This window comes from Echinops telfairi, unplaced genomic scaffold (genome assembly GCF_000313985.2).
Source record: "Echinops telfairi isolate 266 unplaced genomic scaffold, ASM31398v2 ScPeMD7_443;HRSCAF=831, whole genome shotgun sequence".
Lineage (NCBI taxonomy): Eukaryota > Metazoa > Chordata > Mammalia > Afrosoricida > Tenrecidae > Echinops > Echinops telfairi.
The window spans coordinates 35,215,941-35,227,932 of record NW_022104341.1 but is presented as its reverse complement, the minus strand read 5'-3'; the positions used below and the strand labels follow the sequence as shown (position 1 = coordinate 35,227,932).

The 11,992-nt window shown below is 45.0% G+C and overlaps 1 protein-coding gene and 1 long non-coding RNA gene across 3 annotated transcripts in view; one reads left to right on the top strand and one right to left on the bottom strand.

The window, feature by feature from the left end:
- Positions 1–2,769: 2,769 nt before the first annotated feature.
- The window catches only part of DDAH1 (dimethylarginine dimethylaminohydrolase 1), a 43,760-nt gene continuing 34,537 nt past the window's right edge, over positions 2,770–11,992 (bottom strand). For both annotated transcript variants that reach the window (XM_045291962.1, XM_004699284.2), the window contains 2 exons: positions 8,722–8,865; positions 2,770–6,086 (listed from right to left, as the gene is read on the bottom strand). In XM_045291962.1, coding sequence (XP_045147897.1) covers positions 5,970–6,086; positions 8,722–8,865 — 261 coding nt within the window. In that variant the 3' untranslated portion in view covers positions 2,770–5,969. The remainder of the gene's footprint in view (positions 6,087–8,721; positions 8,866–11,992) is intronic.
- On the top strand, positions 8,867–11,316 carry LOC123521878. Its single transcript, XR_006680212.1, has 2 exons — positions 8,867–9,148; positions 10,878–11,316. It is a non-coding gene; the product is annotated as an uncharacterized LOC123521878 (long non-coding RNA).

Sequence of the window (11,992 nt, the reverse complement as noted above, 5' to 3'; positions counted from 1 at the left end):
CTCTGAGCATGCCGTTACCCTTTCGTAATGCCCACCACACTTGCTGTAACTGCTGTAACACCTGCTCTTCCTGGTGGATGTAAAGTCTAGCAAAGCAGGGATGGTTGCCTCTTGTTTGCTGTTGATCCCTCAGCTGGGGACTAACAGAATTAAATAGCACTTTGTAGATGCTCAGTAGACATCTGTTTCTAAATGCACATTACACCCTTCCACTTCCATGTGTTGGCTCACGCTGGCCCCTCAACCTAGTATGCCTTCACTCAAACTCTGCCTATTGAAGCCAGAGCCCTTCTTCCAAGCCCAGATCAAAGACCAGTTCCTGCAGCTGTTCCCTGTTTGGGAACTACCACAACACTGCTTCGACCCATCCCCTCTGAAAGGTCTAACTCTAACCTTGTGCTGTGTCCTGGTTATCTGTGTCTCCGGATAGTCATCCTTTTCTCCAGACTGAAGGTTCGAAGATGCACCCCAAAGCCTGGTACATTGTGGGCACTTGTCAAATGTGTGCTCACTTGCCTCAAATTGCCGACCAACATTTTCTGTCCGCATGACTCCCATTTCCCGAAGCTTCAGCTTGTTCTGGGCGGGACTTTCCTCCCTAGACCTTCCTTCTTTTCTCTGGAAGGTTCAGAGGCAGATTATCAAGGGAATGCCTGCCAACCTTTCCTTTAGAAATGAACCTTCCTGTGGAGCTGATACCAAGGGCTCAAGTAGAAAGAAAATATTTTTAAAATGATGATGGCAACATATGTATAAAAGTGCTCGACACTTGTATGAGCCCCTAATAAAACGATTAAAAAAAAGTGTGTGACACAAGGGATGTATGGATGGATTGTGATAAGAGCTGTACAAGCCCCCAATAAAATGATTTAAAATAATGAACCCTCCACCCTGACTCCCAGGAGCAGTGCCCTCCAGCACGTAGGTGGAGGGCTCCTGCTGGGGCACAGGGTAGGTTTGCAGGGCGGCAGTGTTTACTTTCACTGCAATGCCCCTGCCAGCCTATGCACTGGAGAACTAATCAGCACCAGGGCATCCAGGAAGATGGTGTGATGTAATCGATGATCTCCCCACAGATTTCCACTGCTGGTCTGTGACTCTGATGAACAGTCATTCACACAAAGCATTCGGTTATGATAAAAATACACCAGACTGAACTAACTCTGGAGGATGGGAAAGCTTACAGGTAGCACATTTTGGATACATTGAACTCTGCCGCTAATGACAATGTTGGCACACCGACCATCTGTGATGTAACACTTCACAGAAATTAGAAGGAGCTGCTTTAATAAACTAAGGAATACTTGGGCTCTTAAAATGAATGATGTAGGTCTCTATTTATTGATATAGAAAGGCGCCCACAGTATTGCTATGTGCAAGAAGCTGGCTAGAGAACAGGGTAATTATGTACAATGAGTCTATGCTTATATATTTATTCAGAGGTGCATAGAGGGATATGCTCTGTAAAGTTAATATTGGTCATTTCTGGGTGATGAGATTTGGGCTATTTTTTTTCCCCCTTTCTGCTTTTTCTAGTTGATCTTGTTTGAATGTTTTTACTGTGAGCAGTTATTTTTACAGTAGGGGGTGGGGGAAGAAACTGCTTACAATAAAAAAATTATTTAAAATATAAAAGCCTCCATTGAAAACAAATCTTACATATTTTACAAGGGCAGTATGCTTACAGTCTTATGCTCAAATAAACACACACAAAGCAAACTCTCACATGAACAAAGAAAAAATTGTTCAACTGCCTCCATAACAGAGCCATGTAATATATGGGCTACTATTAGGAGTAAAAGGGAAGAAAAGATATCCTTTCAGGAGAAGCACATATAAAATCAGGACCTCCTCATCGGCATGGTTTAAAAACTCGTTTTGTTGTTGAGAAGTGTGGTAGTTACATAATCTGTTGTCATTTTGAGAGGATTCGGAGTGAAGAGGTGGAGTAAAGCCTCTCGACCAGGTGGTAGTTTGATGACTTCATTGGGAGATAAATAGCTCGCTAGAGATGGGACACATGCTCAGTCCCTGTGAAACATTCTTGTTGACAAACCACATGCAGACAGGCTGATGGCAGCCAACACCTCAGAGCTGAAGGAACCACGTGGAGACCCCTGCCAGCGCTGAGATGCTTACACCACCACTGGATCCTCAAGACTTCCCACCCACTGGCCTGGGATCATCCTCAGTTCAGCTTCAGTGCATGTGCTTTGTGAGTCTGAAGAGGAATTTATAGATTGCTATTGGGCAGATGGGCTAATAGCGGGCTTATGGACTTGATCTGAACTGGGCTAGGATGTTTGCTCAACATTCAATTGCTCCTGTATGTAAACCTCTTTCTTATATACTTAGGGGTGTCTATGAATTTGTTTCTCTAGTCAACCCAGACTAACACCAGAAGATACACAGCCAAACCTACACCCATCCAACAGTGTGTGCAAGCACAATGACAGGCTATATTCTTCCAGCTGTGTGACCATTGCCACCTCCTTTCTGAGTTGTTTTGTCCCCATTGACAAAAACACGCCGACCCTAAAGATTCCTATCTACTCTTTCCAGTTAATATGCAGGGCTTTTAAGGTGCGCAGTAGCGTTTCAAACATTTTAATCTAAGCTTTTGATGACAGCAGATTGACAAGTGTAGCATTTATAATTCCAGAACTTACAGGACTGGAAAGAAAACATCCCATCTCTGATAGCAAGGAAGTGGCGCCTTTACTCATCATGGCAGTTTCTGCTGCGAAAAAGAGACACAAACACTGTTGCTCACAGTACAGCTCACACTTTATTCCATCGTGATTGGCATACATGTGGGATCAGGACAGCCAGAGACTAAACTCAGTGCAGAACTCCTCTGGACGAAAGGGTCACGAAAGGCATTACTGGTTTTGGCACACAGATTGGAGAACTGTACATTGACCGGAACACACTGGTCAGTGAAATAAAATGCACGAGTCGAACACCATGTCAAAATCATGTCTGAGTTCTGTAAAATGTTAGAGTAAATAATTACAGACTAACATGCAGCTCTATATTAGTCACATTATTCACCTACAGACTATTTCCCTCCCGCAGAGATGAAGAAATGACCTTAGTTATCTCTTCACGGTAACTTGTAAGAGCAATCAATACACATTAGAGACCTGCCTGTTGGTTTCTAAGGCAGTCCGTCAGAGTGGGAGAAGTAATGCTTAGTCATGTATCATTCTCTGTCACGTTCTTCTTAAACTGAACCTACTGACCAAGGACTTCTCAACCCGTACTTACTTGAATGTAATTCGTGTCTTTATAACATCAAAGAGCAGTTTGTTAGTTTATCTATCCTTATAAATCACAATGGACAAGAGGGAGGAAGGTAGCTAATGGGTAATCTTTCCTTTTCAAAGATAACAGTATGCTGACAAGAACATCAAAGACGTGATTCTATTATGCTGCAAGCCTTTTAGGTTTTCACACCATTGTATCACATGAGGAGTCCAAAGAAGCCTGGTGGTGGGGGAAGGCCCAGTGCAGAATGCGATCCTGTTGGAGGCTTACAGGGTCTAAGTGATTTTTGAGGCAGAGAGAAGGAAAGAGGGAAAGGAGCTCTGGGAAGAAGGGAAAACCAGCCTTCTGCAGAACAGGTGCCACAGAGACAAAGCACTTCACTTGCAACTGACTAATCATAGTAGGTGCCAGCTGGGTAGTTCAGATGGCCAGGACTAAAGACTCTGAAAAGTATACCCCAGTAGTCTTTCCTATTAACTCCAACCTGACTACGTGGGCTATGGTTCCTGTGGTTCTCTGTGATGTTCAATTCTCACAGGGCTGTTTTCTGCATTTGCTGGCGGATGGTCAGATTTAACTCAAAAGGGCAACCCTATCTGCAGAGAACAACTTTTCTTTACTAGTTTAGGCATGTGGTTAACCTTCATTCTCTTTCTGGAAGAAAACAAATTGCAGCAAGTCTCCAGGGTTATGAAGACTTAACTAGGGACAATGCTTACTTGCCTGAGATTTTGTAAATTTTCCTTCGTTTTGAACTGATTGAACCAACTCCTGCTTGTAACCAACTCTCCATCACAATCACCTGTACTCGCTGCATGTGCGGCTTTTACGTCACTCAGAGGGCTTTGCGTTTAACCAAGAACCGGATACACCTGCTCTGACTTCCCTATAAGTCTGACTTTGACACACTTAGGAATGGTTCTTGTTTGTAACCAGTCCAGGAGAGTTTTTAAATCCTATCATTACCAAAATAGAGCTCAATCACTGGATGCTCATAATTCTATACTTGTACATGATATTAATTTAAAAGTTTAGCAACCAGGAAGAGAACGAACAAAAGAAATTTCTTCAAATTTTGGCACAAAACCATCCTATGAACGCACAAGAGAGTTAGGATTAAAGATGTCTTGATCCCCTCCCCCCAGCGCTTTATCACTTCCATCCGTGAACTGAAATGATGATAATTCTTTCTTGGTCACCAACACAAGGAATGTTTGATTACAAACAGATAGGTGAGCAGAGCAAGACTTGAAGTCTTAGTTCTTAATCTTTAAATCTGAAACAAGACAAGAAGCCCCAGGCAATCCAGGAAGGGAGATGACTAGGCAGTGTGATAACATGCCTGACTCAGTCACCTCCCTCGGAAAGCACCACTTCCCAGTACTGTGAGCAGGCCAATTTTTCCCCACGTGTGGCATTGTTCTTTGTAAGAGAGATTATGTCAGTTTACTGTTGTGTAATTTATAGGACATTGTACTTGAATTCCACAATAAATATTCATGGCTGTTTCAAAGTGGAGTTTTTTCCATTATCTGAGGCTGGTTTCAAGCATTTACCTGAACTTGCACCTACACTATGAGGCTTTGTTCTTTCTGGGCTAATCTATATCACCACCCTTGATCTGTACCATTCATAATCATCTTCAGGTGAGCCATCTCTTGAAAGAATGAACCTTGCTAGAGCAGCATACCTGCAGACAGGAGAAGGCTGGTTAAAGAAGGTGAGTCGGGGGCAGGGGGTGAGGGAGGATTGAAAGGGGATGAATAAGGGAAATGTGAGACTTTTCTCCAAGGTCTATACATACCTTATCATGGGGCAAAAATTCATAGAATGTGACTCACACACCTTCTAAGATGTACTCAGGGGAGGTTTCCAAGCTTCCTGGTGTACAATTCCTTAGCAACTCTTGGGTGTGGAATTCCCCTACTTCTTCTGGAATTTAGACTTGGGGTCGGGCGGGCGCAACCTGGCCAGGATGCTCCTCTGGGTGGGTAACACTCCTCCAACGGCCGCCCTGGTTCTGCTCACGGTCCTGCTGAGCAGCTGGTTTGCCCCTCTAGGGGGCGGTCAGGAGGGGTAGCCGGGTGGTGGAGGAGACCAATGGCAGACAGGTGGACCAACGGAAGGTATGGAGAAGGGAAGGCCTTGGGCTTTACCTGAGGCCAAGGTGGCAGAGAAAGAAGGGGCAGAGACGGATAAAAATAACTAGAAAGAAAGCTTTGGGCACAGAATAAATGAGGGACAGGGGAAGATACACGGACCTGGGCATTTCACGGGAATTAAAGATGAGTAATGGCTCAGGGGGAAAAACACACCAACAAAACACAGTTTATCTGATTGATTCAAAAGGACATTCTTCCCAATAAACTGGCAAGGAAGCCGTCTTTCATGCCGGGAACACACACACTCAAAGAAGAGTGTTTCCTTACAATTATTATTCACATTTCAGTAGTTCATTAGCTTGCTATTTCCTAAATGGCTTACTTCACGTAGCAAATCCACAGCTTAGGTACATACCACTGTGTGGGGAGTGAGGGTAGGGCACAAAATGAAGCAATTAAAACGTAAAATTAAAGGTTTGTAAACGAGTGAGTAGCACAGTGGCACAGTAGATTGTCAATGAAAACAACAGAGGTGGGTACAGAGTCACCGGCCTGGCGTGCGCAGTGTTGCCGGGCACAGGAGAGGGACTCCCTGGCTCAGGAGGCTACCTTTTTGTTAATTAAAATTGAGCAACAAGTGAGCAGCCCGTCCACCTTTTCCAGTTCAGAATTGCTCACGGGGATCAGCATGTGGTCCTTCAGCTTCTCATAAATCTGCAGCAGGAAGAAAGGAAGAGGAGGAGAAGAATGGTTATGCCTCAGGATCTGTCTTCGCCCTCCGCTGTACAGAGGAACTTGTGGGGTCAGGCTGGTCTTAGTGTACTAGTGTGGCTGGCCCAGCAGTACCACAAGTGGGTGGTCTGAACACGCAGCTGGCTCTTTTCTCAGCGTTCAGAAGGCTAGAGGTCTGCATTCAGGGCATGGCTCTAGTGGGCATTTGCTCTTTATTTCAACTTCTAACCAGTTGCCTTTGAGTCAGGTTGGACTTACGGTGGCCCCATGTGTGACAGAGTTGGGCTGTGCTCTATCTATATGATTTTCAGTGGATGATCCTTTGGCAGTAAATCGCCAGGTCTTTCTTTCAAGTTGCCTGTGGGAGCAGTTGAACCACCCTTTGCTTAGTAGCCACGCACATGTTTGTACCACCTAGAAGCACATTTCAGCTTCTAGTTCAGTGGTTCTCACCCTTCCTAATGCCGTGACCCTTTCATACAGTTCCTCATGTTGTGGTGACCCCCAATCATAAAATTATTTTTGTTCCTACTTCATCACTGTAATTTTGCTACTGTTATGAATTGGGCGACCCCTGTGAAAGGGTCGTTCGACCCCCAAAGGGGTCTCGGCCCACAGGTTGAGAACTGCTGTTCTAGTATGAGGCACTCCTTGTAGTTGCTGCGCTTGTGGATGCACGTGCCCTGTGTGTCTGTCTTCACTTGGTGTCTTTCCTCTACTTGTGTCTCCGTGTCTGGTCTGTTCATTTTATAGTTCAGAAGTGATAAGGTTTAGAGCCCAGCCTTCCATGACCGGCCACATTAACATAACAAAAGAAACTTCCCTATTTCCAAACAAGGTCCTATTTATAGACAAATGGGTGAGAATTTAAACCCACCCTCCCATTTTTTTTTGGTGGGGGTGGGTTACAAGTGTCATGGACTACCAGAAGAATAAATAAATCTGCTTTGGAAGAACAGAATGCTCCTCAGAAGCAAAGTTAGTGAAACTTGGTCTCACATACTTTGATGATGTTATCAGGAGGGGGCAGTTCCTGGCAAAGGACACCATGCTTGGTAAAGTAGAGAGTCGCTGAGAATGAGATAGATCCTCAGTGAGGTGGATTTGATACAGTGGCTACAATGAGGTCAAACCGATTGTCTGTGAGGATGGTGTGGGATCAGGCGGTGCTTGGTTCTGCTGTGCTGAGTCTGAGCTGAACCAATGACACTTAACATCACCAACAACAGTGGAACACCATTCTGTCCGTAACCAACCTTTTTACTCATGTGACCCCAGGTACGTATGCAAGACAGACCACACAAACACCCAGCTCAGTGCTTTAACCTCAAAATCAACGATGTATCAAAAACGTGGTTGTTACTATAGCCGCTGTGGTCTCTGACAGCTTCAGTGACACGTGAAAAGGGGAAGGCCAGGCCCTCGGTCAGACTATTACTTTTTATCTCCATGCTTTAAACCTCTCTATAAGTTAATGCCTCTTTCTTGACTCAAACCACTGTGATATTTTGACAAAATACAATTTAAGTCAAGGATTTCAGGTCAAACTGCTTTTAAATTAAAGGGTGTAAATTTTACAGCATCTTCTGACACTTAGTTGAAAGCATGTGCCAGGACTTCAAATTAACAACCCCCAAGATTTTCCTTTGACAATCACACAAAGCACATTTTCAAACACAATCACTTAAAAACACACTGCCAGAAAGCCATCTCTCAAGCTCCTTCCGGAGGCACAATGCCCTCTAAAAGTCCGTCCGGTGGTTATCCAGGGCAGCGTGGGGGCCTGAACCCAGCTCTGCCAACTTAATGCTTGCAGGCTGATTTCAATCAAGGGCTGCTCTCTCTGATGTCAAAGGCCTCTTGCAAGGGTTAAGTAAGACCTGTAGGTAGCATGCTTGGCATAGTGTCTGGCAGTGGTGACTGTGACTCAAATCATTATGACTGAGAGCCACGGCTGAATTCAGAATGAGATCACAATCATCATCTGGTTGAAAGGTGATCCGTGAGGCTCCCAGGCAGGAGTCTCTGAGCCGTTTTTCCAAGAGAGTTCTGCGACTCCAGTGCTGCTGATAATGCCTCTCTCAAGGGTGTGTGGTGTGTGTGTGTGTGTGTGTCCCAGAACCCGGATTTTAAACAACCCTGATGCACAGAAGGAGCTTCCTGCTACCTAGGGAGCCTCCTTTTCTCAGCCCCGGCAGAAGGCATGACCTCTTTGGGTCATTTGTCCTCCTCTGCTTTAGGAAACACATGACCCTCTGGGGAGGAGAAACTCAGAGCTGTCAGGAAACAATGCCCCAGAAGACCTTCTACTTGCAGGGTTCTGTGCTTAATGAGTCTCTGAGCATGGGAGGTGCATTTTCTCAGAGCCAAAGCACAGACTTGGAAGAGCCAAGTACTTACTTGAAAAGCTTCCCATGCCAGGCATGATGGTCTCAATTACACTGTATACATTAGTGACCAGTGACAGGAGTGAGAAAAGTGAGTTAGACTTTCCTTGTGACCTAAATGATAATGATCCGCTCTGGCCTAAGGGTTCGGTACATCATGACAAACCCTAGGGCGGAAGAGAGTCAGGGAGGCCTACTCAGCAGTAGTGGCCCGAGAGGATGGGGCTTACCTTTGCACTTTCAGGATACTCTTCCGGGGTTCGGTGCAGCAAGACGTGCCCTTTGCTGGGGCTATTGACATATATACAGTTTGCAGCCATGTCATCGGGCACAGTGAGTTTGTCATAGCGGTGGTCACTCATCTGCTGCATTATCTGTGAGAGAAACAAGGAAGGCCTTAGGAGAGGGTCTCCCCACACTTTCCTTATGGGGGCTACTGTTTGGCTGAAAGTTGGGCCGAGCGAGTAAGAAGTTTCCTTTTCTTTTCAGAGAGCTGGCTCCTTGAATGCAAGCCCAGGTATGGAAGAGTGGACAGAGCAGGCCCTAGGGGCCCAGCCAGACCCGAGTCTGAATGCTTTCTCGGACACACACTAACTTGTGGGACATTGGCAAGTCATCTAAGCTGCCCAAGCGTCCATATCCTCAGCTAAAAAAATGGTAAGAAGATGTGATATCCATTTCCCATAGGGTAACTCTAAAGATTCTGGGGGGAAAAACAAACAAAACTAAGAGATAATGTATATAAAGTGCTTAGTACAACACCCCTTCCCCCCTCCGGGGCCATCACGTTGATGCCACCTCCTAGCAGCTGTGTAGATCAGGGCAGAAATGCTGCTGTGACTCTCTGACACCGGGACTGTGCACAGAGTAGAAAGCCCCATCTTTTGCCAGCTGAGTGGCTGGTGGTTTCAAACTGTGGACCTTGTGGCTCACAGCCCAACGTATCACCTCTAGGCCAGTAGGGCTCCTGCTTAGCACAAGTTCTGAACAAACAGTCAATGTGTGATTCATGTGTAATCCATGTGTAATCCCTCTGTTTCTTGTAAATTAGCATATAGCAGCTGATCGAGCCAGGTTGTTAACCTCCTGATTTGTTTCTTCATTCCTTTCACCTCTTCAGAAGGAGGCAGAGAAGCATAGGCACGTACTTGACCAGCCATATTCATCAACCATTGCACCACCTCAGAAAAACCATGCTCCTCTATGGCCAGTGTAGAAATGTGAATTCATTATTTAATGGCTAGAATTTTTTTTTTGTCTTTCTTTTCTTTTTAAAAAAAAATTTTTTTTTAAACATTTTATTAGGGGCTCATACAACTGTTATCCCAATCCATACACACATCAATTGTGTAAAGCGCATTTGTGCATCGTTTCTCAAAACATTTTCTCTCCACTTAAACCCCTGACATTAGGTCCTCATTTTCCCCCTCCCTCCCCGCACCCCCCTCCCGCATGAGCCCTTGATAGTTTATAAATGGGTATTTTGTCATATCTTGCCCTGTCCGATGTCTCCCTTCACCCACTTTTGGGTTGTCTGTCCCCCAGGGAGGAGGTCACACACAGTTCCATGTAATCGGTTCCCTCTTTCCTACCCATTCTCCCTTTACCCTCCCTGTTTTGCCACTCACACCACTGGTCCTATAGGGCTCATCCATCCTGGATTCCCTGTATTTTCAGTTCTTATCTGTACCAGTGTACCTCCTCTGGTCTTGGCTAGAATTATTAAGCCTATGGTTTGCCTTTTAAAAAAATTTATTAATACTTCATAGAAGGGCACTACACTCTGAAGTCCTAGCCCAGAGGGTTTTGGATGTGAGACAACAGGCAGCAGTGAGGTTTGGAGTAGCTCAAGGGTGTGTAACACCTAAAGGCTTTGAAAAGAAAGGAAGGAAAGAAACCTGTGTGCACAGATTGTCTACATCACACCAAATTCATCTGTTTCTTCCAGTTTGTGACCCTCTGTTTAGCAAGATAGTCCAGACACCGTGGGGCGGACTGATTTCTTCCTGGGTACAAATGAAATGATTTGTGCTATATACAGGATGGCAGTTAGGTTTGTGAAGGGGCCACTTTGGGTCAGTTTGGATACTGTCTGAGTTGGTGAGGATAGCTCATGTTGGTGATAAGCACAACGAGACTGCCATCAGAGCACCTGGCAGACAGGTTACCTGGGTCAGTGGTTGACTAAGAAGAACCTTACTTATTCCTCTTTCATAAACGTTCTTAAAAAATGGCATGTACAACCACTTACCACGTCTACAAACAAGTCCACTGACTTAATTTCCAAGCATGCGGGGAAATGTGGGAAGCGTTTTCTAGAGCAGTATAGGCAGATTGGCTGCCAGGGAAAAGCACCAATCTTCATTGTCTCCCCATTCAATCCAAGGATCATCCCGAGTGCTCTTCATCCAGAGATCACGAAAGCGCTCTTAGCCTGAGAGGAGCTGAAGGAGAGCGAGCGGAGCAGAGAGACCACACCTCTCCGCTGGCCATACCATCAGCTTCAGCAGCCGCGGGGTGACATTCCTGCCTCTCAGCCTGACTCACGCATGTCCGGTGGGACTGTGAAGCAGGAGCATGGAATGCAGTGCATTCCAGAGGAAATATTATCAAAGACCATTATCAGGGCCGCCTTGTGTTTATCTACTAGGGAACAAACGAAAATCTCCAAGGTTGTGTCTACCTTTGGAATGTGCCAGATTCTTTGGGATAACCCAGCCTGTTATTTCCTCTCAGCTCCGGCTTTACTTTGGCTTCAGCTCTTTCCATTCCCAGGCCCATCTCCACCTGCCCCTCCTTGAGTGAATAAACCTCGTCTCTGCCTTCCTATTTGCTTTATGCGTCATGCTTCAGTTAATGGTATTTATGAAAGAATAAAAATCTAATTTCTGTTTTCCTACTTTTCAGTGCTTTCCCCTTTCCCCAGCTTTGTGTGTTTAATTTATAGCTTCTGGCAGGGACACTTTTAAAAGCTACTCATATAAGGGCCAGTACCCAAGCTAGAATTATTGGAGGACAGGCTCATTCTCTTCAGCACAGTAGGAAAATTATCATAATACCCCGAGTGGTATTGGAGGTGACAGAGTGGAGAAACAATTCGATGGTAGGAATATATGAAGTAATTCACTGATAACTTCTACTCAGAGTTATTCTTCAAAATAAATGACTTAACAAAGCTACCAAAACCCACTTTAGAAAAGCTTTTCAATTAATTTATCAAGGTCCCATGGTTATCATTTTAAGACAGGTTTAAAAATGTGCCAAAAGCAATGACTTTTAATAATAGAACAAACCCCATTTTTTGAGCAGTGAGTGGTTCTGCTTAACTGTGAAAAGGAACCCCCCCCCAAAAAAAAAAGCCCCACAAAGGCTATGCAGGCAGTTTTTCTAACTAAAAAAGATTTAGGCAGCGGTCGCTGTAAAACACACACACACACACACACACACACACACACACACACAAAGTTCATGGAAAAGTTCCATTATCAGATAATGATATTT